At 40.0% G+C, this 27,272-nt stretch overlaps 1 protein-coding gene across 3 annotated transcripts in view; it reads right to left on the reverse strand.

Annotated features, from left to right (window-relative positions):
- SNX7 (sorting nexin 7) overlaps positions 1 to 25,800 on the reverse strand; it is a 108,071-nt gene extending 82,271 nt beyond the window's left edge. The window contains exon 1 of one of the 3 annotated variants that reach the window (XM_043876153.1): positions 25,530 to 25,800. In XM_043876153.1, coding sequence (XP_043732088.1) covers positions 25,530 to 25,769 — 240 coding nt within the window. In that variant the 5' untranslated portion in view covers positions 25,770 to 25,800. The remainder of the gene's footprint in view (positions 1 to 25,529) is intronic. The other 2 variants (XM_043876151.1, XM_043876152.1) reach the window with 2 other exon arrangements.
- Between the last annotated feature and the right edge of the window lie 1,472 nt (positions 25,801 to 27,272).

Consider the following 27,272-nt stretch of genomic DNA (forward strand, 5'->3'; position numbering starts at 1 on the left):
ATATGCTGAACTCCGAACCCTGCCACCTCAAAATGTGACCTTATTTGGGGACAGGAGCTTCACAGAGGAAATAGAGTTAAAATGAGGTCATTGAAGTGGGTCCTGATGCCATATGACTGGGATCTTTACAAAAAGGGGGGGATTTGGACAAAGACATGCATGTTATAAGACACAGGGAGAAGACAGCCATCTATAAGCCAAGTGGAGAGGCAGGGAAGAGATCCTTCCCTCACACATTCAGAAGGAACCAACCCTGCTGACACCTTGATTTCAGACTTTTAGCTTCCAGAACTGTGAGAAAATTAATTTATCTTTGTTTCAGACACTTAGTCTGTGGTACTTCATCATGTCAGCCCTAGCAAATGAAGAGCACTTCTGTATACAGAATGGCACACAATAATTGTGTAAAGAAGAAAGGAAGGGTAGAAAGGAAGGAAGGAATTCTAATTAAAACATTACATCTTTGATCCATTCATTTTTTTTAACCAGTTAATAATCAACTTCAATAATTTCTGAGAAATGTTTTTGCCTCCCTCCTTTAATGCTATTTGATGGTTCCAAAGTTCTACTACGGAAATAAATAAAATACACAGCTGAAATTTAAAACAATGGCCTGCCAATATTTGAGTGCTCAGGAGATGAACTCCATAAGAAACAGGCTGAAAGGTGAGCTATGACCTCTCTGAGAGGTGTCCTTCCTTAATATCCCTCCCTAAGATTCAACTCCAGAACATCTCATAAATATAACATGAATTACTCTGATAATACTAAATTGCATCCACCATCTGTGCACAAACAGCTATTTTCTTTTTACAACAGAGGGGGGAAAAAATCAATGTGAGAAGTGTGATAAATCAGAATACTGGCATGAAAAGGCCATGCAAATAAAATTGCTGATGTACAAGAAACATGTACACCAAGAGACATCTGGTAAAATGCAACTTGCAAGGAAGGAGTTTGAGAAACCATGTTGTTATGAGGGACACTCATCTTGATGGGCCTAAATTTAGACTTACCAGCTGTGTTTTGGTTTACAACTCCTTCCAATCTGCCTGCTTATAATAATAATAAAAATTAGAAAGGCCTTCTGTGGAACACTGTTGAAAATGTGATTGGGGGAAAGCCAGCCTGTGTTGGGTTCTATAAAGGGGCATACAACACTCAATAATCTTGTTTGACATAATTTCCAGTGCGATGCAGTATATATACCCTTGTATGCATATATCATAATTTATTTATCCATTTTTTTTTCTATTTTCTAACAGTGTTGCCTTGAATATACTTGGGCTTTTTCAGTTTTTGCACTATAAAGTTAGAGATTAACCATAGAAATGTCACAAATAGTTTTATTTGATAAAATTTTCCCCTCTGGACAAAAAGAAAAGTGGTAATAGAAAAAGGCTAGGCAGTCAAGGTGTTAGTCGCTCAGCTGTGTCCGACTCTTTGTGACCGCACAGACTGTAGCCCACCAGGCTCCTCTGCCCATAGGATTCTTCAAGCAAGAAAACTGGAGTGGGTTGCCATTTCCTCTTCAGGGGATCTTCCCAACCCAGGGCTCGAACCTTGGTCTCCTGTATTGTAGGCAGATTCTTTATTCAAGTTTAGACATATACTAGCTGTGTGAACCTGGTCAAGTATTGTTACTTTTCTGAGATTCAGTTTTCTCCTTTGTAACCTCAGAGAGGTCATATCTCACCTTGGATTCCAGATGATCAAGAAGAGGATAAAAAGGGACAAATAAATGTGATGTATATAGACACTGTCTGCTTGAAGGCTTTATGTGAGTTATGCAAACATTACCACAATCCTGTAAGATATGTGCTATTTCTTCCCTTTTTTTAAACTAGGTAACAATACTACTGAGGAGCTGCTATTTTACCTCTTGTTTTCAAACGAGGAATCAGGTTAAATCACTTATTCAAACTCTAACTGCTATTTTAATAAGTAGAGGAGCCAGCATTTGACCACCCCCTAACTGCCAGTGGGCTGATCTTAAGGGAGATCAACCCTGAATGTTCACTGGAAGGACCGATGCTGATGCTGAAGCTGAAGCGCCAATAGTTTGGTCATCTGATGCAAACAGAGGACTCTGGAAAAGTCCCTGCTGCTGGGAAAGATTGAGGGCAGAAGGAGAGCAGGGCATCAGAGGATAACATGGCTGGATGGCATCACCGATGCAATGAACATGAACTTGGGCAAACTCTAGGAGATGGTGAAGGACAGGGAGGCCTGGCCAGCTGCAGTCCATGGGGTCACAAAGAGTCGGACACGACTGGGAGACTGAACAACAATAGCCAGTAAGTCAAATGTACTGGGCATCATCACTGAATTCACTTTTTCAGTTTCCCATGAAACTAAGTAGAAATCTAAAACAAGAATACAACAATCTCTATGGTTAAAACATTGTCATGTGGTACGTACAACCTAAGGCACTACAAACATTCAGGGCAGCCCAGAATAGATAGATAAATTGTGGTATGCACACAAGGTTACATATAATACACAGCAATGAAAATCAACCACAGGGACTTCCCTGGTACTCCAGGGGTTAAGAATCTGCCTCACAATTCAGGGTACATGGGTTCAATCCTTGGTTAGCAAACTAAGATCCCATGTACCACAACTACTGGAGCCCGGCACCACATCTAGAGAATCCTTGCTCCACAATGAAAGAACCTACATGACACAACAAAGATCCTGTTGCCACAATTGAGACTCAATCCAGCCAAATAAACAAATGCAATCTTTTAAAGAAAATAGGAAATCAACTACAACTTCATATAAGGCCATTGATAAATATAAGCTAAATTATAAGCTAAATATTAGGGAAAAAAGCAAATCAGAGAATTCATATAGGACAACATCATTTTTTAAAGTCCTAAACCATACAAGGTAAAAATTCAGAAAAATCTTTAACAGATGTTGCTTCAAATACATACAGATCTTCCTCAACTTACAGTGGGGTTACATCCCTATAAACCCACTGAAAATTGAAAATACTGTAATTCAAAAAGTATTTAATACACCTAACCTTCTGAACATGACAGCTTATCCTAGCCTATCTTAAATATGATCAGAACACTTACATGAGTCTACAGTTGGGCAAAATCATCTAATACAAAGCCAATCTTGATGAAAGTGAAAGAGGAGAGTGAAAAAGTTGGCTTAAAACTCAACAATCAGAAAACTAAGATCATGGCATCTGGTCCCATCACTTCACAGCAAATATATGGGGAAATAATGGAAACAGTGAGAGACTTTATCTTTTTGGGCTCCAAAATCACTGCAGATGGTGACTGCAGCCATGAAATTAAAAGATGCTTGCTCCTTGGAAGAAAAGTTATGACCAACCTAAACAGCATATTAAAGAGCAGAGACATTACTTTGCCAACAAGGGTCTGTCTAGTCAAAGCTATGGTTTTTCCAATAGTCATGTATGGATATGAGAGATAGTCATGTATGGATATGAGAGTTGGACTATAAAGAAAGCTGAGCACCAAAGAATTGATGCTTTTGAACTGTGGTGTTGGAGAAGACTCCTGAGAGCCCCTTGGACTGCAAGGAGATCCAACCAGTCAATCCTAAAGGAAATCAGTCCTGAATATTCATTGGAAGGACTGATGCTGAAGCTGAAACTCCAATACTTTGGCCACCTGATGCAAAGAACTGAATCACTGGAAAAGACCCTGATGCTGGGAAAGATTGAAGCCAGGAAGAGAACAGGACGACAGAGGATGAGAGGGCTGGATGGCATCACTGACTCAATGGACATGAGTTTGAGTAAGCTCCGGAAGTTGGTGATGGACAGGGAAGCCTGGCATGCTGTAGTCCATGGGGCCTCAAAGAGTCGGACGAGACTGAGCAACTGAACTGAGCTGAATCTTATAGTGTTGAGTAGCTCATGTACTTTATTGAATGTTGCCTGAAAGTGAAAAACAGAATGGCTGTACAGGCACAGAATGTTTGTAAGTGTATGGTTGCTACCCCCGTGATGGTGTGGCTGGCTGGCAGCTGTGGCTCGCTGCTACTACCCAGCTCCAGGAAAGCTTATCTCCTACTACCCAAGAATAGATCAAAATTCACAGTCTGGTTTTACTGAATGTGTAACACTTTTGCACTGTGAAGTCTAAATATCATACGTCAAACCATTTTGCATTCAGGACCATCACTTTTATGAAAACCAAATGAAAACCAAATGAATGAAAAAAACAAAACCCAAATTATTATTTTCTTTTAAGCAGGAGAGAGACAGGATCTTGGGAGGACCACACAGAGAATGCAGGTTTACCTCATTTTATCTTGCTTCACTTTACTGTGAAGCATGTTTTTCACAAATTGAAGGGTTTTGGCAAGTCTGCATTGAACAAGTCTATAGGTACCATTTTTTCCAACAGCATTTGCTCACTTCATGTCTCTGGGTCACATTTGGGTAATTCTTGCAATACTACTTCAAATGTTTTCATTATTACTATATGTTATGGTAATCCGTGATCAGTGATCTCTTATTGTAATTGTTTTGGGACACCACAAACCACGCCCATATAAGATATGAACTTGATAAAAGTTTCTGTTCTAACTGCTTTCCCCTTTGGTTGTCCCCCCATTTCTCTCCCTCATCTTGAGCCTCCCTATTCCCTGAGATACAATATTGAAACAGGTCAAATAATAATCCTACCATGGGCTTCCCTGATGGCTGAGTAGTAAAGAATCTCCCTACAAAGCAGGAAATATGGGTTCAATCCCACATTCGATACCAGAGTCAGGAAAATCTCCTGGAGAAGGAAATAGCAACCCAGTCCAGTATTCTTGCCTGGGATATGCCATGGACGGAGAAGTCTGGAGGGCTACAGTCCATGGGGTCACAAAGAGTCGGACACAACTCAGTGCAGGAAGCCATTAGTCCTTCTGAAGTGAAAGGAAGAGTGTCAAGACTCAATTTAAATAAAAAACCAGGAGTAATCAAGCTTAGTGAGGAAAGCAAGCTGAAAATCAAGATGGGCTGAAAGCTAGGTCTCCTGTGCCAGTTAGCCAAGTTGTGAATGCAAAGAAAAAGTTCTTGAAGGAAATTTAAAGTGCTACTCTAGTGAACACACAGATGATAAGAATGCGAAACAGCCTTATTACTGATACAGAGAAAGTATTAGCGATCTGGATAGAAGATTCAGCCACAACATTCCTTTCAGCCAAAAACTAATCCAGAGCAAGGCCTTAACTCTCTTTAATTCCATGAAGGCTGAAAGAGGTGAGGAAGCTGAAGAAGAAAATTATGAAGTTAGCAGAGGCTGGTTTATGAGCTTTAAGGAAAGAAGCCATCTCTGTAACATAAAAAAATACAGGGTGAAGCAGCAACTTGCTAATGTAAAAGTTGCAGCAAACTATCCAGAAGGCCTAGCTAAGTTCATTAATGAAGGTGGCAACACTAAACAACCGATTTTCAATGAAGATGAAACAGCCTTATATTGTAAGAAGATGCCATCTAAGACTTTCATAGCTAGAGCACAGAAGTCAATGTCTGGCTTTAAAGCACTTCTCAGTGGCTAATGCTGGTGGTAACTTTAAGTTGGGGGTCAATGCTCGTTTATTATTCTGAATAGCTTAGGGCCCTTAAAAATTATGCTAAATTGATTCTGCCTATGCTCTATAAAAGAGGTTTTCCCAGTAGCTCAGTGGTAAAGAATCTGCCTGCAATGCAAGAGACACAGGAGACAAGGGTTCAATTCCTGGGGTGAGGAAGAGCCCCTGGAGGAGGGCATGGCAACCCACTCCAATATTCTTGCCTGGAGAATCCCATGGGCAGAAGAGCCTGGTGGGCTACATATAGTCCATGGGGTCGCAAAGAGTCACGACTGAAGCAACTGAGTATGCAAATGCTCTATAAATGGAACCACAAAGCCTAAATGAGAGCCCGTCTGTTTACAACATGGTTGTAAAGCTCACTGTTGAGACCTACTGCTCAGGAAAAAACATTCTTTTCAAAAGATTACTGCTCATTGACAATGCACCTGGCCACCCAAGAGCTCTGGTGGAAACGTTCAATGAGATTAATGTTTTCATTCTTACCAATACAACGATTCTGCAGGTCATAGATTAAAGACTTCCAAGACTTCTCAGACTTACTACTGAAGTACATTACTGAAGCACATGTACTGAAGTACATTTACATTCAGTACTGAAGCCTACCTTTCACAAGGCTCTAGCTGCCATAGACAGTGATTTCTCTGATGGATCTGGGCAAGGGAAAGTGAAAGCCTTCTGGAAGGATTTCACCATTGTAGATGCCACTAGAACATCTGTGATTCATGAGAACAGGTGAAAACATAAACATTCACAGAATTTGGAAAAAGTTGATTCCAACCCTCTTGGATGACTTTGAGAGGTTCAAGACTTCAGTGGAGGAAATAATTGCAAATGTGGTATAAATAGACAGAAACCTGGAATTAGAAATGGAGCCTGAAGATGTAACAGAATTGCTACAATGTCATGATAAAACATGAGTGGATGAGAAGTTGTTTCTTATGGATGAGCAAAGAGGTGGTTTCCTGAGGTGGAATCTATCTCTGGTGAAAATGCAGTGAAGATTGTTGAAATGACAACAAAGGATTTAGAATATTACATAAATCGATACACTTAATGATAAACCAGAGGCAGGGTTTGAAAGGACTGACTCCAACATTGAAAGAAGTTCTTCTGTAGGTAAAATGCTACCAAACAGGATTGTATGCTACAGAGAAATCATTTGTGAAAGGAAGAGTCAACTGATGTGGCAAACCTCATTCTGTTGTCTTATTTTAAGAAACTGCCACAGCCACCCCAACTTTCAGCAACCACTACCCTGATCAGGAAGCAGCCACCAAAACTGAGGTAGGCTCCTCAAGCAGTAAAAGGATTATGGTTCATTGAAAACTTAGATTATGGTTAACATAATTTTTAGCAATAAAATATTTTTAAATTAAGGTATGTATATTTTTTTGCACACTTAACTGACTGCAGCATAAACATAACTATCATATGTACTGCAAAAAACCAAAAACTGGGTGGCTCATTTCATTACAATACTGGCTTTATTGTGATGGTCTGCAACTGAACCTGCAATATCTCTGAGGCATATCTGTACCAAAATTTGAGGTTACGCTTTATTTCCTAAGCTAGTGGTGGGTGCAATGTTATTATTCTATTACTAAGAGTCTGCAAATATTTTCCATAAAGGGCCAGATAGTAAATTTGGGCCTTGCAGGCCATCTGGTCTCTGTTACAATTACTTACCTTGGGCACTACAGTGTGAAAATAGTCACAGACAACACATAAATCAATGGGTGTGGTTATATGCCAATAACCTTTATTTGTGAACAAAATGCAGACTGGATTTGGCCACACAGGCTGCTTGCCCCTGTAGATATTGTATTGTTATAGATATTATATAAATAGTTATATTACCAATAGTGATGGATGTAATATGGATACATATGTATATACACATATTCTTTTGTATACATGAAAATATTCTATATTAAAAATAATTTTTAAAGTTTTATAAAAGGCAGTTCAAGTAGGATAAGGATATATTCTTGATTACTGAAAACTGTCCACTAATTTTCTTTTCACAATTTTCTCATCAAACTTAAAACTAAAAATTAAATCCTTTTCACCTTTAGTACATATATGCTAAGTCGCTTCAGTCATGTTTGACTCTTTGAGACCTCATGGACTGTAGACTGCCAGGCTCCTCTGTATATGGAATTCTCCAGGCAAGAATACTGGAATGGGTTGCCATTGTTTACTCCAAGGGGTCTTCCCGACCCAAGGATCATACCCGTGTCTTTTGCATCTCCTGCATTGGCAGGCAGATTTTTTACCACTGTGCCACCTGTGAAGCCTATTGTATAGCAGACACACAAAAAAATTTTAGTAAGATTTTTTTCTTGCAAACAGCCATACAACCCAGGGATTGAACCAGCATCTCTTAGGTCTCCTACACTGGCAAACAGGTTCTTTACCACTAGCACCACCTGGGAAGCCCTTTGGTAGGTAGGTAGAAGTCAAAAGAAGTTTCAGATTTTTAGCATCTTGATTACTACATATGAAACAAGGACAAGTAAAAAAGAAAGAAAAAAATAAGTAAAACATTAAGACTGAAAGACCCTTAAGAATCTGCCCCTGTGTCCTTCAAATCATAGGTGCATTTATATGTATGGCTTAGAGATATGTCACATCATTCCATGTAAAAGACATTTAAAGCCATGAATGTCAAATCCATAAATGATAAGAGTCTACTAAATTTGTTTTAAAATAAGTCTGTGGTAATGGATACATATATGAAAGAGTGTCAGCCAACTGCTGCTACTACTAACCTACTATTGTGCTACTATTGTAGATTCCTGTGATGGCTAACTGGAAGCAGAGCAAGCCAAGAAAAACCAATTATACTAATCGGAACTCCCAAAGAGGTTGAAAATATGTCCCACGGGGATATAACACTGCACACCCAACTCAGGGATATACTGAAAAATGGTTCCCAAGAAGTGCACTAGTTGGCTAAAATGGATTTTGCATCCTCAGTTGCTTCAGTAACTGAAGCAATGTATGACTCTGTGCAAACCCATGGACTGTAGCCCTCCAGGCTCCTTTGTCCATGGGGATTCTCCAGGCAAGAACACTGGAGTGGGTTGCCTTGCCCTCCTCCGGCAGATCTTCTCTACCCAGGGATCAAACCTGAGTCTCCAAGGTCTCCTGTATCGGCTGGCAGACTCTTTACCACTAGTGCCACCTGGGAATCCTGTAGTATAGGGATAATAATTATCTCCAAATCACTTATTTCTTAATTGGAAGGGCCAAGAATCGGCCGCCACCAGCCATATGCACACACAAAAAGCACCGAGCGCAGCAGTATTATTTCATTTAACAAAGATTCATAGAATGTCAACAACGTGTTAGGCACTGGGCTGGGGATTCTATAGTGGTCAAGACTGGCTGCCATGATGCCTTCTCTCATGAAGCTTACACTGTAATTAGCAGGGTGGGTAACAGATAATAAACAAATAAAACTACAGAAAAATAAATAAGTCCAGATACAAAGAAAGAGCGTAAATTCCAGAGAAAGCAGAGTGATATGCTGGAGTGTTTAAGGCAAGGAGCGAGAGGAATGCTTTTGAGAGAGCTATTAGGGAGGGTGTCTTTAAGGAGGTGAAGTGAGAAGGAGCCAGCCATGAAAGACAAGGAGGCAAGTGGATTCCAGTCCAGGAATCCAATAATGCCTACGGCAGGAAAGCACTTACAATGCTGAGGGACCAGAAAGGAGGCAAACAGGTAGAAGAGAGGATTTGATGAAGGTATAACCAACAAAACTTAAATTGACATTTACTGTGGCAGAATTTGAAGTATTCACATTTTCATCTGATAGGTCTTGAAAAAAAAGGGAATGGAGAACTCCAGGATAAATGAATGCTGCACCTGAAATCCAAAGTAAGGCGCCAGCTGCACGGCTAGCGGTTGTTAAGGATCTGTATGATCTTCCCCAGATTATTCATGAGCATTAACCAATTGCAGGATATTAATCATGACTAATGCCTTTCCATTTATCTCAATTATGTTGAGTAATTTCTTATCTAGTGGAAAATTGTCTTGCTTGTATTTAATATGCTATAGAAAAAAATTCGCTTTCCTTATTCAGAAAGGTTCAACACACCATTTACATAGGATTTGCCACAAAACCTTTGTGGAAGATGGCATCACTTCTTCAGTCTTGATCCCCAGATGAAGTAGATCCAAAGCCTGGACCAGACTCACAGTCAGTCACAGTTGACATATACACGAGGAAAAAAAGAAGTCTTTCTTGCAGATAAGCCACTAAGAACTTGAGGCTGTTTGTACTACAGCATTATCTAGTGGAGCCTGACCAAAAATACCATTCAAACTTCATTCAGGTTAAATACAGATGTATTCATGTACATATGTGTTATGTATGTATGCACACAGATGCACACACTTAACCTTTTCAGAGTTAGTACAAAAGAATGAATGAGGGACTTTTTTCCCCCAATTTTGAAAACCAATATAACAAGAGTTTACCTTTTGTTTTTGGTCATGCATAATAAGGTTTTCATTTTAATTCTTAACAGGATTTCTATTCCTAATGTTTCATTTTAAACGAACAAGCTCTGATTCTCATTTTAGAATAAAACTTCTATTTCTTATAGCAAAAAAATTTAAATGATTAGAAAAATAAAATATTATGCTAAATAAAAGAAACCAGACACACAAAAAAATGTATGATTCCTTTTATGTGAAATGTCCTAAAAAGGCAAATTTACAGAGACAGAAAATAGGAGATTAGTAGTTGTCTATGGCTGGGAGTAAAAATGGGTACTAACTGAAAATGGAATGACAGATTTTGGGTAGAAAATGAAATTGTTCTAAAACTAGTTGACAGTGATGGTTGTACAACTCAGTAAATTTACTGTAAAAAAAAATCATCTACCCAAAATGGATGAATTTTGTGGTATATAATTACATCTCAATAAAGTCAGTTAAAAACAATTTTCAAAGGGTATGTCATACCAAAGAATTTCTCAAAGTCAAAAAGAATTATTTCAGTATCAGTTTTAACAACTGCCAATTTAACCTTCTGTTCTATTTTATCATAGGTGTGTTTTATTGATTTTTATATCAGTATTTGCTAATAATTTTGGTTGTCTGACATCCTTTTTTATTAATAGTACAAGCAACACTGCATTATCCAGGGTGACTAGATATATGTAGTGTCAGAGTTAATCAAATATTTTGTTTAAAACAGACAAAACCATTCAAGCCTATAAATTTTTATTTGTTCATTGAGACAACTTTAAAGTATCTTCTTAAAGTAACTGTAAATGTTTAACTTTTAGTCTAATATCCTCTTTGAAAAGTGTTTGATACAATTTTAAAATGCATAAAAAAATAAATTTTGAACACTACAACTACATAACTATTGAGTCTGTGTTTTATTTTGATCATACTCAGTTCAGTTCAGTTCAATCGCTCAGTCGTATCCGACTCTCTGCAACCCCATGAATCACAGCATGCCAGGCCTCCCTGTCCATCACCAACTCCCGGAGTTTACTCAAACTCATGCCCATCGAGTCAGTGATGCCGTCCAGCCATCTCATCCTCTGTCGTCTCCTTCTCCTCCTGCCCCTAATCCCTCCCAGCATCAGGGTCTTTTCCAATGAATCAACTCTTCGCATGAGGTGGCCAAAGTACTGGAGTTTCAGCTTCAGCATCAGTCCTTCCAATGAACACCCAGGACTGATCTCCTTTAGGATGGACTGGTTGGATCTCCTGGCAGTCCAAGGGACTCTCAAGAGTCTTCTCCAGCACCATAGTTCAAAAGCATCAATTTTTCGGCACTCAGCTTTCTTCACAGTCCAACTCTCACATCCATACATGACCACTGGAAAAACCATAGCCTTGACCAGACGGACCTTTGTTACACTAGCCACTTGTAAAAACTAGCAGGCTATCAGGGTTACACTAGAACATCCTATCAGAGCCCCCAAACTGCAAAAATAAAACGCCATCTTCAAAACTCAATGGAATAAAGTATATTAAATTCAAATCTGGTCTTCTAATATTATTTTCCTGAAATGCTTGTAATAATTTTCTCCAGTGCCACTGACCAATAAACAAAATAATGTTATCTGCACAAAAGAAATATATAGTTCTTCTCCCTAAAGGTTTTCATGGATTTTATTTTCTTTTAGCTACACAACATCCAATCTTATTTCCAAATATAAAACTGGGTATAGATTCTGCTGTTTCCCTGGTTGGTCAGCAATAAAGAAGTTACCTGCAATGCAGAAAATGCAGGTTCAGTCTCTGAGTCGAGAAGATCACCTGGAGAAAGAAATGGTAACCCACTCTGTTACTCTTGCCTGGGAAATTCCATGGACAGTGAAGCCTGGCAGGCTACAGTCCATGGAGTTGCAAAAGAGTTGGACACGACTTAGCAACTCAACAACATAGATACTTCTAGAGCCTGCCCTTTCCTGTATCTGCATTTCCAGCCTTCAAATCTACTCTGCGAGCTACTATTTCATTCTTCCTGCCAGAGCTGATTTCCATTGCTTGCAACTAAGCCCCCTGATTGAGACAGGTGTTATTGGCTTAACAGGATTTATTTTTCCAAATAAAAGGTTTCTAAATGATTTCCTTGGGTTTTTAAATTCTTTGTGTTTATCTCTCCTAATGAAATCTAAATAGGAGATTTTGTTAGGACTGATGCTCAACACAGCTTTGTGTCATCCATCAATAACATTTACTCACCATTTATCAAGACAAATTTATTTTAAATTCTATTTGGTCTAGTAACCTGACTGGAAAGACCAATACAATACAAACCAAATTTACTGAAAACAGATCAGTGGCAAATTACTGTGATAACTGTGTCAGTCTGTATGAAAAAAAAATGCACAGGCCATATAATTCATTAATGTATTTATTCCATTAATATTTAGAGTTCCTATTCTTCTACCTTCAAGGAGTTTAATTTATTGGAGCTAGACAGGCAATCAAGATTTTAGAGAGGAGAAATAAACATACCTTTTTATAAGGCAAAACATATTAGGTATTATGAGATTCAGAACACTATTACGGGAAGACCAGAATGGGAAGAAATTAATTCTAGCTGGAGAATGAAAATGTCCTTAGGAAAGAGGTCGCTTTACAATGGGCCATAAAACAAAAAGGATTTTGGTTTGTTGAGACCCAACAGTAAATTGTAAGGTGCAAACAAATCACTGAGGAATCCTGTTAAAATACTGATTCTGATTCATTTGGTCTGGAGTGGGTTCTGAAACTGCAATCCTAACAAGCTCCCAAGTAACCCAACAGACTCATGGAACATATTTTGAGTGCTAAGGAGAGACAGAAAGGTAGGTGGGTGAGGGAAGAGGCAAGGAAAGCCAGGGTGTAGCCTAATCACCCAGAGCCTGGATGACACAATGTGACAATATATTCAGTATGTTCAGAGCTGTGTGCTCTGGAAACATCAGTTCTCTGTGAGGATGTAGGTTAGCCTACAGGCAAAACATCAGAAGAATGAGGACCTTCTGAGGCTATATTAATGGTTCTCAAAGTGAAGTGAAGTGAAGTGAACTCGCTCAGTCGTGTCCAACTCTTCGCGACCCCTGGACTGTAGCCTACCAGGCTCCTCCATCCAAGGAATTTTCCAAGCAAGAGTACTGGACTGTGTTGCCATTTCCTTCTCCAGAGGATCTTCCCAACCCAGGGATCGAACCCAGGTCTCCGGAATTGCAGGCCAATGCTTTAACCTCTGAGCCACCAGGGAAGCCCAATGGTTCTCAAAGGTAACCACAATTCTACTTAGGGTTGGAGCACCGGGAGTAAGAAGAAGGCACTAATTCCAGAGATACCAAGAAGATAAAACCAAGCGGGATTTCTCAGATATGTAAAGAACAGAGAGAGTGAGTGAAAGGCATAATTAGAAGATAAGACATAGCACTGATATTTTATCCTAGATAGCTAAGAAATTGCCACACCATTAACAGAGAACTAAATGAAAAAGATAACAGGTGTGGGAAGAGAAATATTAGAATTAGGGAATTGTAAAACACAGGCGCAGAGTTGACTCATTGGAAAAGACCCTGATGCTGGGAGGGATTTGGGGGCAGGAGGAGAAGGGGATGACGGAGGATGAGATGGCTGGATGGCATCACCGACTCGATGGGCATGAGTTTGAGTAAACTCCAGGAGTTGGTGATGGACAGGGAGGCCAGGCGTGCTGCAATTCATGGGGTCGCAAAGAGTCGGACATGACTGAGCGACTGAACTGAACTGAAAACATAATTTAGTTTGGAAATTAAGCTGCACTGATTAGTTGAAGGGATGAGTAGGACCACCTATGTAAGGTTTCCTGTTGCTCTCATAGTTAAGTCTGGCAAGTTTAAATTCCATTTGCAACAGCCTCTTAATAGTGGGAAGGGATTGTGCAACTGTCACGTGCTCGTCTCCTCTGAGACAGTTAATCATTCAGTCTGTCCTAGAGCAATTACAGTGACAGAATTTATGGCCTAGCTGAGTATGACTTTTATTCTGGAACCTTCAATTAGAAAACTATTCCATCAACTGACCTAAAACTGATCTCCATATACTTTGACCTAAGTTCTAGCTGTGCCCTTCAAACCTATAAACATTTAATCCACTAGAAGAACTCTTCATAAAGTTTGTTTAAAAAATCAGCCCAAGTCTTTTTCCAAGCTAAACTACATTTTGCTCCTCCCAGCCTTTCTTCAGGGGCCATGGTTGCCAGAACATATCCCCAGTGAAAGCCCTTAGTTTATTCTCCTTGGCGATGGCAAATGTACAGTGAGACTGTCACTACTGCAGCCGCCCGCCCCACTCCTTCTGCCAGTGACAGTGCTGGTGGATCCAAACCCTTTTCTGCCAAGCCCAGACTCAGTCTAAGACTCTCTTGCAAAACAGTATTCCAAACAATCAGGTCACTGGTAACCACAGAAGACATAATATCCCTTTGCTGTTTTCTGACACAGACTATCAACTCTCCTTTAAAATGCAGAAGGTGGAATGGAACTTCAGCTGCATAGACAGTTCAAATTACAGTACAATTAATACTCCACATGACCTTGAAAATATGTTATTTGTTCAGAAACTGTGTCATCTGGGTATATTATCATTCAGTCACTGGAAACCACTAGGAAAGCTTGAACATAAAATGATCCTCTACACAATCTATCCAAATTTACCCTGCAAGTTCCTCATTTGTTTTAATTCTATTGTTGACCATATATGCTCACTCATAAGGAGAACTTGAGGATTTTTCATCTTTCTACTTCATTCACCTACTCTTCCTCCTCTGGAAGGCATATAAGAGTACTTAACATATAAGAAGGCTGAGCTGGTAGACAGTGGAGTGTCTACAGGGAGGAACAGAAATAGTTCTGGATCAGCCCTATTTTCCTTTATCGGTTCCTCTTTATTTAACCATCAAAATGCTAAGGCTCATGGAGGCAGGATCAAGATGAGGGTCAGAGAAAGGGGAACACGTGACTTGCCTGTTGTGATCCTGTATTTATCAAAAGATCCGAAAGACCAATTATGTTTTACAGACTATTAGCTTTTATTATAGTTTCTACTGCTGAATAACAAAACAACCCAAGATATTTTGTTTTTATATTTCATTATGCTCAGTGGTTTATTGGGTCAAGAATTCTGACAGGATACAGCAGAAATGGGATGTCTCACCTGCATTATGTGCGGGGCCTCCGCTGAGAAGATAACATGCCTCAATGCTAAGGACTGACATCATGCTAGACATCTTTACTCACAAGCTAGTCATTTAATGCTGGATGTTGCCTGGAACTTTAGCTGAGGCTAAAGTGATTTTACACACACACACACATCAGAGCTGGATGTCTCAACAACTATAGCTTTTGGAAAGCTAATTCTTTCCAAAATAACCTTTCCAACCAAAATGTGAGTGATTTCTTCGTTTGTTCAAATAAACATATACACTGCTACACTTCCTCCCTGCTTTGGGACCACACTTCAGGCACTGGAACATTTCTAGCTTCATCTCTGTGTCAACACAGCTCATGTGGAAGTGGCCCCTTCTACACAGCTTGGGTTCCAGCAACACTATTTCCATTTCTCTTCCCTTTAGAACTAGGGGTTCTAATGGCTTTTTATTACTGCAAGTCTGTAAATGCCTCAGTATCCTTTCTTTGTTCCTGAAACTTGCCCAAAATGCTATAAATAGTCCTTGCATTAAACTCTTCATTTAAATCAATGGAGAGAATTCTGATTCTTATCATGATCATGACTAATAGAGGCAAACAATAGGAGCTAAATAAAGATGGTTCCGAGAACATATGTGAAAAATTAATAACCAGACTTCCAATATCTTCTAAGTATTTGATAGAATTGTTAAATAGTATAATTGTCCCTCCATTGATAAAGATTATACACACACACACACACACACACACACACATATACACATACAAACAGACACACATATCAGAGCTGGAAGTCTCAACAACAGAGCTAATGATTCTTTCAAAAATAACCTTTTCCAGGGAACTCCCTGGTGGTCCAGTGGCTAAGACTCTGCCCTCCTGATATAGGGGGCCTGGGTTCAATCCCTGGTCAGGGAACTAGATCCCACATGCCACAACTAAGACTCTATGCAGTCAAATAAATAAAAATAAATGTTTCTAAAAAAAAAAAATAACCTTTTCCACAAAAATATGAGTATTTCTTTCAAGCTTTTGAAATAATATATACATTGTTATATATATAATATATACACTGTTATATACATAACATATAATATATACAGTGTTATATATATAATATATACAATATATATAACAAACAATATATACATTGTTATATTTCTAATTTACTATAAAAATAATCTTAGTTATCCACCATTCTCATTAAAAATGATCTCCTCCTTCTTTTCAAAGTGTTTATACTAAATATACTAGATAGTTCTGTTGCTTTTAAAGCTTTGTCAGAACTTGAAATTAATTCTGTTTGTCTGTACCTTCCAGATGGAGAAGGAAATGGAAACCCAATCCAGTATTCTTGCCTGGAAAATCCCATGAACAGAGGAGCCTGACAGGCTACAGTCCATGTGGTTGCAAAGAGTGGGACGTGACAGAGGACACACGCGCACACCTTCCAGAACCTTTTTTCTGCCCCATTATTTTTAAGAAGAATTTTTACCTCAGAAGCTCCAGCTTCTGAGCACTAAGCCTACATACCATGACTTCTCGAGGTCTACTAGTGGTGATGACAATAATTACATCTGTAAATTCCCTGATTATCCTAAATAATATAGATCTTCACTGTATTAGCTATTATATACTGAACTATTATTTACTGAGTAACACATAAATATCTCAGTGTTTCACTGTGACATATTCACCTATGCTCTGTTTCAACTCCTATTTCTTCTACACATTACAGTATTTAATAAAAATAAAGGCAATTTATTTTAATATATTCTTTTCCCCCAAAAGAACTTTTTCTTTTATACATGGACAAGTTTGTCCCTATTCTCTAGGTAAATTGTTTGCAAGTCTCATCTTATTTTGGCCCAGTTCTAAAACTATTGCTATACTTTTTATCCTTTTCTTATCTTTTTTTTTTTTTTTACAAATTATCATTTATGTTCTCCTACCTTCCACATCTATTCTTGTCCTTTTAAGTCAATATCCTCTGCATTCTCTATGTTCTATTGAGAGCTGATATCATTTTCTCCTAACTGGATTATTTGAAAACTTAGAACAATACTTTGTTTTACTTTCCTATCTCTCTTGATGTATACTGTCATTTAGAGTTTCTGTCACATCTTCCAGCTGAACTCCAAGACTGTGATAACAAGATATGAATCTTGCATTTCTTTGTTCCAAAGAATCCTTAGCATAGCATCTTACACAAAAATATTTAACAGGTATTAAACAGGTACTTACTTGTAATGCACTGAGAGAAAAAAATAAATGATTATAAGCCAAAGAACTTACTCTTTAAAAAGCTTCTGATCTGCAAATGTATCCCAATAAACCACATTAAAGACTTCCTCAGTGACTCAGCAGTAAACATTCTGCCTGCAATGTAGAAGCCTCAGGAGACAAGGGTTCAATCCCAGGGTTGTGAAGTTCCCTTGGAGAAGGGCATGGCAACCCACTCCAGTATTCTTGCCTGGAGAATCCCATGAACAGAGGAGCCTGGTGGGTTACATCCCTGAGATCACAAAAAGTCAGACATGACTGAATCAACTGAGCACAGACACGAACCACATTAACAAAATGAAGAATGAAAATCATATGATCATCCCAGTAGATAAAGAAAAAGCATTTGACAAAATTCAACATCGATTTATAAGAAAAATTCTCAAAGTGGGAATAAGGGAACATACCTCAACATAATAAAGGCCATATATGACAAACCCACAGCTAACATATACAGTGGTGAAAAACTGAAAGCTTTTCCTCTACGATCAATAACAAAATAAGGTTGTCCACAGCAACACAAGAGAACACTCTACACAGACATCACCAGATGGTCGACACCAAAATCAGACTGATTATATTCTTTGCAGCCAAAGATGGAGAAGTTCTATACAGTCAACAAAAACAAGACCAGGAGCTGACTGTGGCTCATATCATGAACTCCTTATTGCCAAATTCAGACTGAAATTAAAGAAAGTGGAAAAAACCACTAGACCATTCAGGTATGACCTAAATCAAATCCCTTATGACTATACAGTGAAAGTGAGAAATAGATTCAAGGGACTAGATCTGATAGACAGAGAGCCTGATGAACTATGGATGGAGGTTCGTGACACTGCACAGGAGACAGGAATCAAGACCACCCCCAAGAAAAAGAAATGCTAAAAAGCAAAATGGCTGCCTGAGGAGGACTTACAAATAGCTGTGAAAAGAAGGAAAGGGAAAAGCAAAGGAGAAAAGGAAAGATATTCCCATTTGAATGCAGATTTCCAAAGAATAGCAAGGAGAGATAAGAAAGCCTTCCTCAGTGATTGATGCAAAGAAATAGAGGAAAACAATAGAATGGGAAAGACTAGAGACCTCTTCAACAAAATTAGAGATACCAAGGGAACATTTTATGCAAAGATGGACTCCATAAAGGACAGAAATGGTAGGTACCTAACAGAAGCAAAAGATATTAAGAAGAGGTGGCAAGATACACAGAAGAACTGTACAAAAAAGATCTTCATGACCCAGATAATCACGAAGGTGTGATCACTCACCTAGAGCCAGACATCCTGGAATGTGAAGTCAAGTGGGCCTTAGGAAGCATCACTATGAACAAAGCTAGTGGAGGTGATGGAATTCCAGTTGAGCTATTTCAAATCATGAAAGATGATGCTGTGAAAGTGCTGCACTCAATATGCCAACAAATTTGGAAAACTCAGCAGTGGCCACAGGACAGGAAAAGGTCAGTTTTCATTCTAATCCCAAAGAAAGGCAATGCCAAAGAATGCTCAAACTACCGCACAATTGCACTCATCTCACATCTAGTAAAGTGATGCTTAAAATTCTCCAAGCCAGGCTTCAGCAATACGTGAACGGTGAACTTCCAGATGTTCAAGCTGGTTTTAGAAAAGGCAGAGGAACCAGAGATCAATTTGCCAACATCTGCTAGATCATCGAAAAAGCAAGAGAGTTTCAGAAAAACATTTATTTCTGCTTTATTGACTATGCCAAAGCCTTTGACTGTGTGGATCACAATAAACTGTGGAACAGTCTGAAAGATGGGAATACCAGACCACCTAACCTGCCTCTTGAGAAACCTGTATGCAGGTCAGGAAGCAACAGTTAGAAGTGGACATGGAACAACAGACTGGTTCCAAATAGGAAAATGAGTGCGTCAAGGCTGTATATTGTCACCCTGCTTATTTAACTTATATGCAGAGTACATCATGAGAAACGCTGGGCTGGAGGAAGCACAAGCTGGAATCACGATTGCCAGGAGAAATAGTAATAACCTCAGATATGCAGATGACACCACCCTTATGGCAAAAAGTGAAGAAGAACTAAAGAGCCTCTTGATGAAAGTGAAAGAGGAGAGTGAAAAAGTTGGCTTAAAGCTCCTCTTTAACGAAGATCATGGCATCTGGTCCCATCACCTCATGGGAAATAGATGGGGAAACAGTGGAAACAGTGGCTGACTTTATTTTCTGGGCTCCAAAAACACTGCAGATGGTGATTGCAACCATGAAATTAAAAGACACTTACTCCTTGGAAGGACAGTTATGACCAACCTAGACAGCATATTAAAAAGCAGAGACATTACTTTGCCAACAATGGTCCATCTAGTCAAGGCTATGGTTTTTCCAGTGGTCATGTGTGGATGTGAGAGTTGGACTATAAAGAAAGCTGAGCACAGAAAAATTGATGCTTTTGAACTGTGGTGTTGGAGAAGACTCTTGAGAGTCCCTTGGACTGCCAGGAGATCCAACCAGTCCATCCTAAAGGAGATCAGTCCTGGCTGTTCATTGGAAGGACTGATGTTGAAGCTGAAACTCCAATACTTTGGCCACCTGATGTGAAGAGCTGACTCATTGGAAAAGACCCTGATGCTGAGAAAGACTGAGGGCAAGAGGAGAAGGGGATGACAGAGGATGAGATGGTTGGATGGCATCACTGATTCGATGGAGATTGAGTCTGAGTAAACTTCAGGAGTTGGTGATGGACAGGGAGGCCTGGCATGCTGTGATTCATGGGGTCACAAAGAGTCGGACACAACTGAGCAACTGAACTGACTCTCATCACTTTTATTCAACACAGTATTGAGAGTCTAAGCCACAGCAGTCCGACAAAAAGAGGTAAAAAGAATTATAAATTGAAAAGGAAGAAGTAAAAACTATCACTGTTTGCAGATGACATGACACTATAAAAAGAGAAAAAAAAAACTCCACCAAAAAACTACTACAATAAATGGATTCATTAAAGCTGCAGGATACAAAAATCAACATACAGAAATTCGTTGTTTTTATACACTAATATGAACTATCAGAGAAATAAGAACATAATTCCACTTACAGTAACTTCAAAAAAAAAAAATACCAAGGAATAAATTTAACTAACAAGGTAAAAGAGCTATACTTTGAAAACTATAAGACACTGATAAAAGAAATTGAAGACAATATAAATAAATGGAAAGATATACCATGTTCATGGACTGAAAGAATTAATATTGTTAAAATGTCCATATTACTCAAAGCAATCTACAGATTCAATACAAGCCCTATCAAAATATGAATGGCATTTTTCACAGAAGTGAAACAAATAATCCTAAAATTTGTATGGAATCACAAAAGACCTTGAATAATCAATGCAGTCTTAAGAAAGAAGAACAATGTGAGCAGTATCGTGTTCCCTGGTTTCAAACTATGCTAAAAAAACTATAGTAAACAAACAGTATGGTACTGGCACAAAAACAGATACATAGATCAGTGAAACTGAACAGAAGTCCAGAAATAAACCCATGCTTACATGGTCAATTAATTTATTAAAAGTGGTACAAGAATATATAGTAGGGAAAAGACAGTCTGTTCGATAGATGGTGATGGGAAACCTGGACAGCGACATGCAAAAGACTGAAACTGAGCCATTTTCTTATACTAAAAAAAGAAGTAAACTCAAAATGGATTAAAGAATGTAAAAAAAAAAAAAAAAAGACTTAAATGTAACACCTGAAACCATAAACTCCTAAAAGAAAACAAAGGCAGCTGCTCTTTAACCTTGGTCTCAGCAATCTAAGAATTTGTCTCTTCAGGCAAGGGTACCAAAAGCAAAATTAAACAAATGGGACTATATCAGCTAAGAAGCTTTTGCATAGCAAAGAAAGCCATCAACAAAATGAAAAGGCAACCTACTGAATGGGAGAAGTTATCTGCAAGTGATATACCTGATAAGGGCGTTATATCCAAAATATATAAAGAATTCCTTCAACTCAATATAAAATGAATAATCATGAAAAAGAAAATAAGCAAAGCAAAAGAAACAACCCAATTTAAAAATGAGTAGAAGACCTGAATAGACAGTTATCCAAGGAAGACATAAAGGTGGTCAGAAGACAGAGGAAAAGAATGTTCAATGTCACTAATCACTAGGGCAATGCAAATCCAAACCATAATATGGCAGACATCACCTCATACCTGTCTGAATGGTTTTTATAAAATGAACAACAAAAAACAAGTGTTGGTAAAAATTTGGAGAAAAGGAAACCCTTGTGGACTATTGGTGGGAATGTAAATTGGTGCAGTCACCATGGAAAACAGTATGAAGGTTTCTCAAAAAATTAAGAATGATCATATGATCCAGCAATCCCACTTCTGAAGAAATGAAAACACTAATTTGAAAAGATATACACACCTGTACATATCTTCGGGCTTCCCAGGTTGTGCTAGTGATAAAGATTATGCCTGCCAATGCAGGAGACATAAGAGATGTGGGTTTGATCCCTGGGTTAGGAAGATCCCCTGGAGAAGGGAATGGCAAACCACTTCAGAATTCTTGCCTGGAGAATCCCAATGACAGAGGAGCCTGGTGGGCTATGGTCCGCAGGGTCACAAACAGTTGGACACAACTAAAGCAACTTAACATGCATGCATGCACGCCAGTGCTCACTTGCTTCCCTAGTGGCTCAGACAGTAAAGAATCTGTCAGTTCAGTGTCAGAATCTGCTGCAGTGCAGGAGACCGGAGTTTGAACCCTGGGTCAGGAAGATCCTCTGGAGCAGGGAATGGCTATCCACGCCAATGTTCTTACCTGGAAAATTCCATGGACAGAGGAGCTTGGCAGGTACAGTCCATGGGTTTGCAGAGAGTGGCACAGAACTGAGCAACTAACACTTTCACTACTTTTTTTCATTCTCACAGTAGCATCATTTGCAACAACCAGGTTATGGAAGCAGTCTAAGTGTCCATCAATAGATGAACAGACAAAGATGCTGTGTATATATGTACACAACTGAATATTACTCAGCCATAAAAAAGAATAAAAATTTGCCACCTGCAACAACAGGGATGGACCTAGAGGGTATTATGTTAAGTGAAATAAGTCAGACAAATGTTTTATTATTTCATTTATACACAGAATATTAAAAAAAATAGAACAAATGAACAAATAAAACAGAAACAAGATCCATAGATACAAACTAGCAGTTTGGAAGAGGGAGGGAGAAATAGGTAAAAGGGATTAAAAAGTGCAAACTTTCAGTTATAAAACAACTAAGTCACAGGTATGTAATATACATGTAGAGAATATAGTCAATAATATTGCGGTAACATTATGATGGTTACTAGACTAGAGAAGGAAATGGCAACCCACTCCAGTGTTCTTGCCTGGAGAATCCCAGGGACGGAGGAGCCTGGTGGGCTGCCGTCTATGGGGTCACACAGAGTCGGACACGACTGAAGCGACTTAGCAGCAGTAACAGCAGACTTATTATGGTGATCAATTCATAATGCATATAAATGTCAAATCATTACATCATACAGCAGAAACTACTATACTATTGTGTATCAACTCTACTTCCATTATAAAATGATTAAAAGAAAAAGCACCTGGACAGGGGTACGGTATATATACTCATAAATAATATAAGAAAATAACAGATACAATTATAAATATAAACTGAATATGAAAATTGTCAATCTCAAAGTTCTGAAGGGTAAAGTTAGTACACTTCAAAAGCAATAGCTGACACCACCTTAGGGTATGCTGGACAGTGGCAGTACAGAGGAGCAGGCTAAAAAGGCAGCAGTAGAGATAGCAGGACAAATGAAGACGAGTTTCTTAACTTTGCTTGTCGAACTGCAGTTAATGGTTGCAAAATTCAACTTACTAAAATATAATCAAGCAGGACTCACACATGTGGATCCATCCTGCTTGCTAGTGTTGTACTGGACCCATAGAAAAGTTAAGGCCCTCTTCTATAGAAGCCAGACACATAGGTTAAGGTAAAGATACAATATTGCATATTATTATACGCACTGCTGAATAATGCAGTGGTTAAGTATATTGCTGAAACTTACATTCTTTTAAAACAGAATACACAATTACAAAACAAAATTAGCTGGAAAAACAATTGTTTTATTTAGAATGAGAAAAGAAAGCTCAACAGCTGCTTGGAGTTAGAGTTCTAGATTCCTTTCTTCTGAGATGGCTTTAAGCAATTCACCAGAAATGCTTCCTTAGATATGCTTCTGGCTACAATCTGTCATTCCTGTCCCACCTAGAACCTGTACTACTCCCAGTATCTTACATTTTCCAGAGACCTAGGCAAAAAAACAGCCCAAACTCAAATTTCATTAGCTTCATCTAAGAATGGCCTCAGACTAAAAGAGGCTCATTAAAACAGTGATTCTTGGTGGAGGTCAGGACACTTAGAATCTGGGGAAAGAGAAACCACAGGACAAATGTAAACCATTCCAGATGATCCCACTTGCCACTCTCTACACACTCCCTGTACTCATCCTCCCCACCCCAAGCTTCACAGTGCAGAGCCCCAAAGGCTAACGCTCCAGTGGTAAACAATCCTCCTTCAAAGCAAGAGACACAGGTTCGATCCCTGGGTCAGGAAGGTCCCCTGGAGAAGGAAACAGCAACCCACTCCAGTTTTCTTCCCTGGGAAACCCCATGGACAAAGAAGCCTGGTGGGCTATAACCCACCAGGTCCCAAAGAGTCAGACATGACTTAGCAACTAAACAACAATGGTATCTTAGAAGGCAATATAAATAAGAACTGATCAACTGTCCTTGATCTGAACATAAAGTATGTGTGGAACAACAACAACAGCAAAAAAAGTCAGTGTAAACTTTTTACAAGTAAACAAAAAATAATTCCACTGTTTTACAATTTAAACACACTGAAAGGTCACGTGATTTCATCAAGGGTATAAAGCAGATACTCCATCTGAACTTCCCCAATACACCTGTGCCTACCACTTCACTTAATCCTAAAGGGAAAAAGGGAGCGAGTTTTGCATATTCCTCTTTGGGGTCTGAGTATGTTTGTTCACTTTATAACTTTTCTCCCAGAATAAAGCAGTGGTGAAGTCTGTTGCTTTGCTTAACACCTCAAGGTAACACTTAACCTACTGCGCAGGCTTCTTAGTCATGAATACAATGTTCCCATCTCAACTCTTCTACCAGCAGCAACTCAGAGAAGCTGCAGTGGCACTGAACGGCCGGCCTCGCAAGAATGGTATTTTTCTTTTCCAAAACAAAATTACAGCCATCAGCTTACGGGCACCACAAGTCTGCCAGTCGATTTCTCTCCAAATATCCTGCAAGTTCAGAGGGCCCTTTGGTCTCTGGGTTGGCCCCGGGTTAGGTTTAAAAATGAAAGCGCCGGCGGTGAGTTGGGTGGCAGGAGCTAAAAAATCCTGAGCTCCGCAGCGCAGGAGCTTCCTAGTTGGACACACGAACTGTTTTCTCCTGAAGAGGGATTCCCTCACGCCTCTTCCCACTAGACTTAAGACTCACCTCCGGCGCCACCCAAGTCTCCAATCCAAAACCAGCAACAACACTAAATCAAGAATAATTTCCCTAGACTCGGGTGATTTCGCTCCCAGGGTTCAGGGCTGGCTGCGCCCTAAAAGAAGCTGCCAGGGGCGGGGGCACTTTCGGGCCACCGCCTCCCCGGTTCCAGCACTGTCCCTGGAAATATCCGCGTCAGAGAAGGAAAGAGGAGAAAAGTGGGCAATGGCACAACTTTGCAGACTCCACGAAGCTATGGCCCTGCCGAACGCAAGGTCAAAGTGCAGAAGAGTGAACTGCTGCAATTCGGGACCTGCTGGGAGTCAGTCCCGGGGGCGGCGAGCAGCCAGGCAGGATCAGGCGGCCTGGGCAGACCCACCCACCCGCCGCTCCGAGCCTCCAGCGGGGCCGGAGGAGCGCGCTAGGGCGGCCGCCGTACGGCGGGGCCAGCTCCGGGAGTTGACTTGGAACTTTCCCGGGACGCGCCGCCCTCACCTTACTGAACACCTCCAGGTCGTCCTCGTCCTCGTCCAGATCCAGCACCTCGGCCTGCAGCAGGGCGGAGGAGCCGATGCTGCCGGGGAGGGGGGCGTCACCCCCCGGGCTGTCCCCGCCGGCGCCCCCAGCCGGGAGGCCCCAGGAGCGCGCCTGAGACGCCCGGCACTCGCCCTCCATCCCCAGAGTGCGAGCCGGTCCGGCCGTCGCCGCCAGCCCGGCTTCCCCGAGCTTGCCCATTGGCTCCCGCGCATCCTGCGCCTCCCCGGCCGGCCCCGCTCCAGCCCCACGTCCGCTGCGCAGACGCGGAACTGCTGGAGCGAACGCCCGGCCTGGGCTCGTCCCCACCTGGCTTGGGGCCTGCGGGAGGCGAAGGGGTGGGACTCGGGGGCTCTGGCTAGGGTGGGACCTGGGACGCGACCCCCTGAAGGTAGGGAGTGGGACCTGGCTGCTGAGCTACGCTGCGAGGGCTTCTGCCGGGGCGCAGGTCTGGGCAGAAGCGACAGAGCGAACCGCGAACTTCAGAGGATCCACAGCGGGGCTGGAAAGCAGTCGACCCATCTCGCCAAGAGAAAAAAACCATTACTGTATTTCCTGTAGTTTAATGGTTGCTTTTTTCCTCCCCGGTTGTGGTTTTCGAGTCCGTTTTTTACTAAGGCTAATGCAAAAACTCTTCTGTTTTGTAATTGATTTTTGACCCAGTGACCAGACTGTGTGGTCATTTCACTATCAAGCCAGGAAAGTTGGATTTTAAAACTATTTTCAGCCACTTTCAAATGTATCTTTACTCCTGGAAGTCTTCCTGAAGTCAGTGAGCAAGAATGTTACTAAGGGTCAAGGACAGCAAGCGTGACTGGACATTGCCATCGAGAAATAGTCTTCAGTCTTTACACTGCCAATGCAAAGCCATAACTGTTTAGTTGTTCGCTGCTTTTTATTAATATTAAAAATAATTTAAAAAAAGAAATTCCAAAAATAAAGGAAAATTGAATGTAAATCGATATATTTGGAACTATGTTCAGGTTTTATTACTTACTCACCTCCGCCCCAGCACTTTGCTCCCATCAGCCAGGAAAGAATAACTAAGAAGTTTGCACAGAGAGCAGAGGCTAATTCAAACTTGGTTTCTAAAATGTCTGTGGCAAAATGTTTAGCCTAATGTTTAACATGTTTAACTTCAGAAAAAAATTTAGACGTGTAAGAGAATTTCTCTGATTAGAAGACAAGGCCTTAGTAATATGTGCCTCTTAACCAATCATATTGGTTTCAGTTCATAAACACACTTCTTCAAGCAAGCATGTCTCCCTGCTGGTTGAATATCCAGGCTCCTTCCTATGCTTTATGGTTCCTGTACCCAAAATGCCATCTCCTGCCCATTCTTCAGGAATTAACTGTAATCCCATGTCTTTGAAGAAGATTTTCTGATTGACACTGTCTGTTGCCAGTTTAGCATTTACTTTTATTTCATGTAATAGATTGCATTTATTTTATGTAAATGCCTTACATTCTTTATTAGATTATAACATTTTAAGATTAGAGATCACATTATTTATTAATAAACCACAGTAGCAGATGTACTCACTCAAAAAGGCTCTCTGCTAAGAGAATAGGAAGGATACAAGTTATTAAAAGACGTTTTCCTCTCTAAGCTCACACTGGCTAGTGAGAAAGATTCAAGTTTTTCGAACTGCAGTCTGAACCAGGAAATTCTTAAGGGTACTGTGACTCAGAGGATTGCCAGAA

Source organism: Cervus elaphus, chromosome 20 (genome assembly GCF_910594005.1).
Source record: "Cervus elaphus chromosome 20, mCerEla1.1, whole genome shotgun sequence".
Classification (NCBI taxonomy): Eukaryota; Metazoa; Chordata; class Mammalia; order Artiodactyla; family Cervidae; genus Cervus; species Cervus elaphus.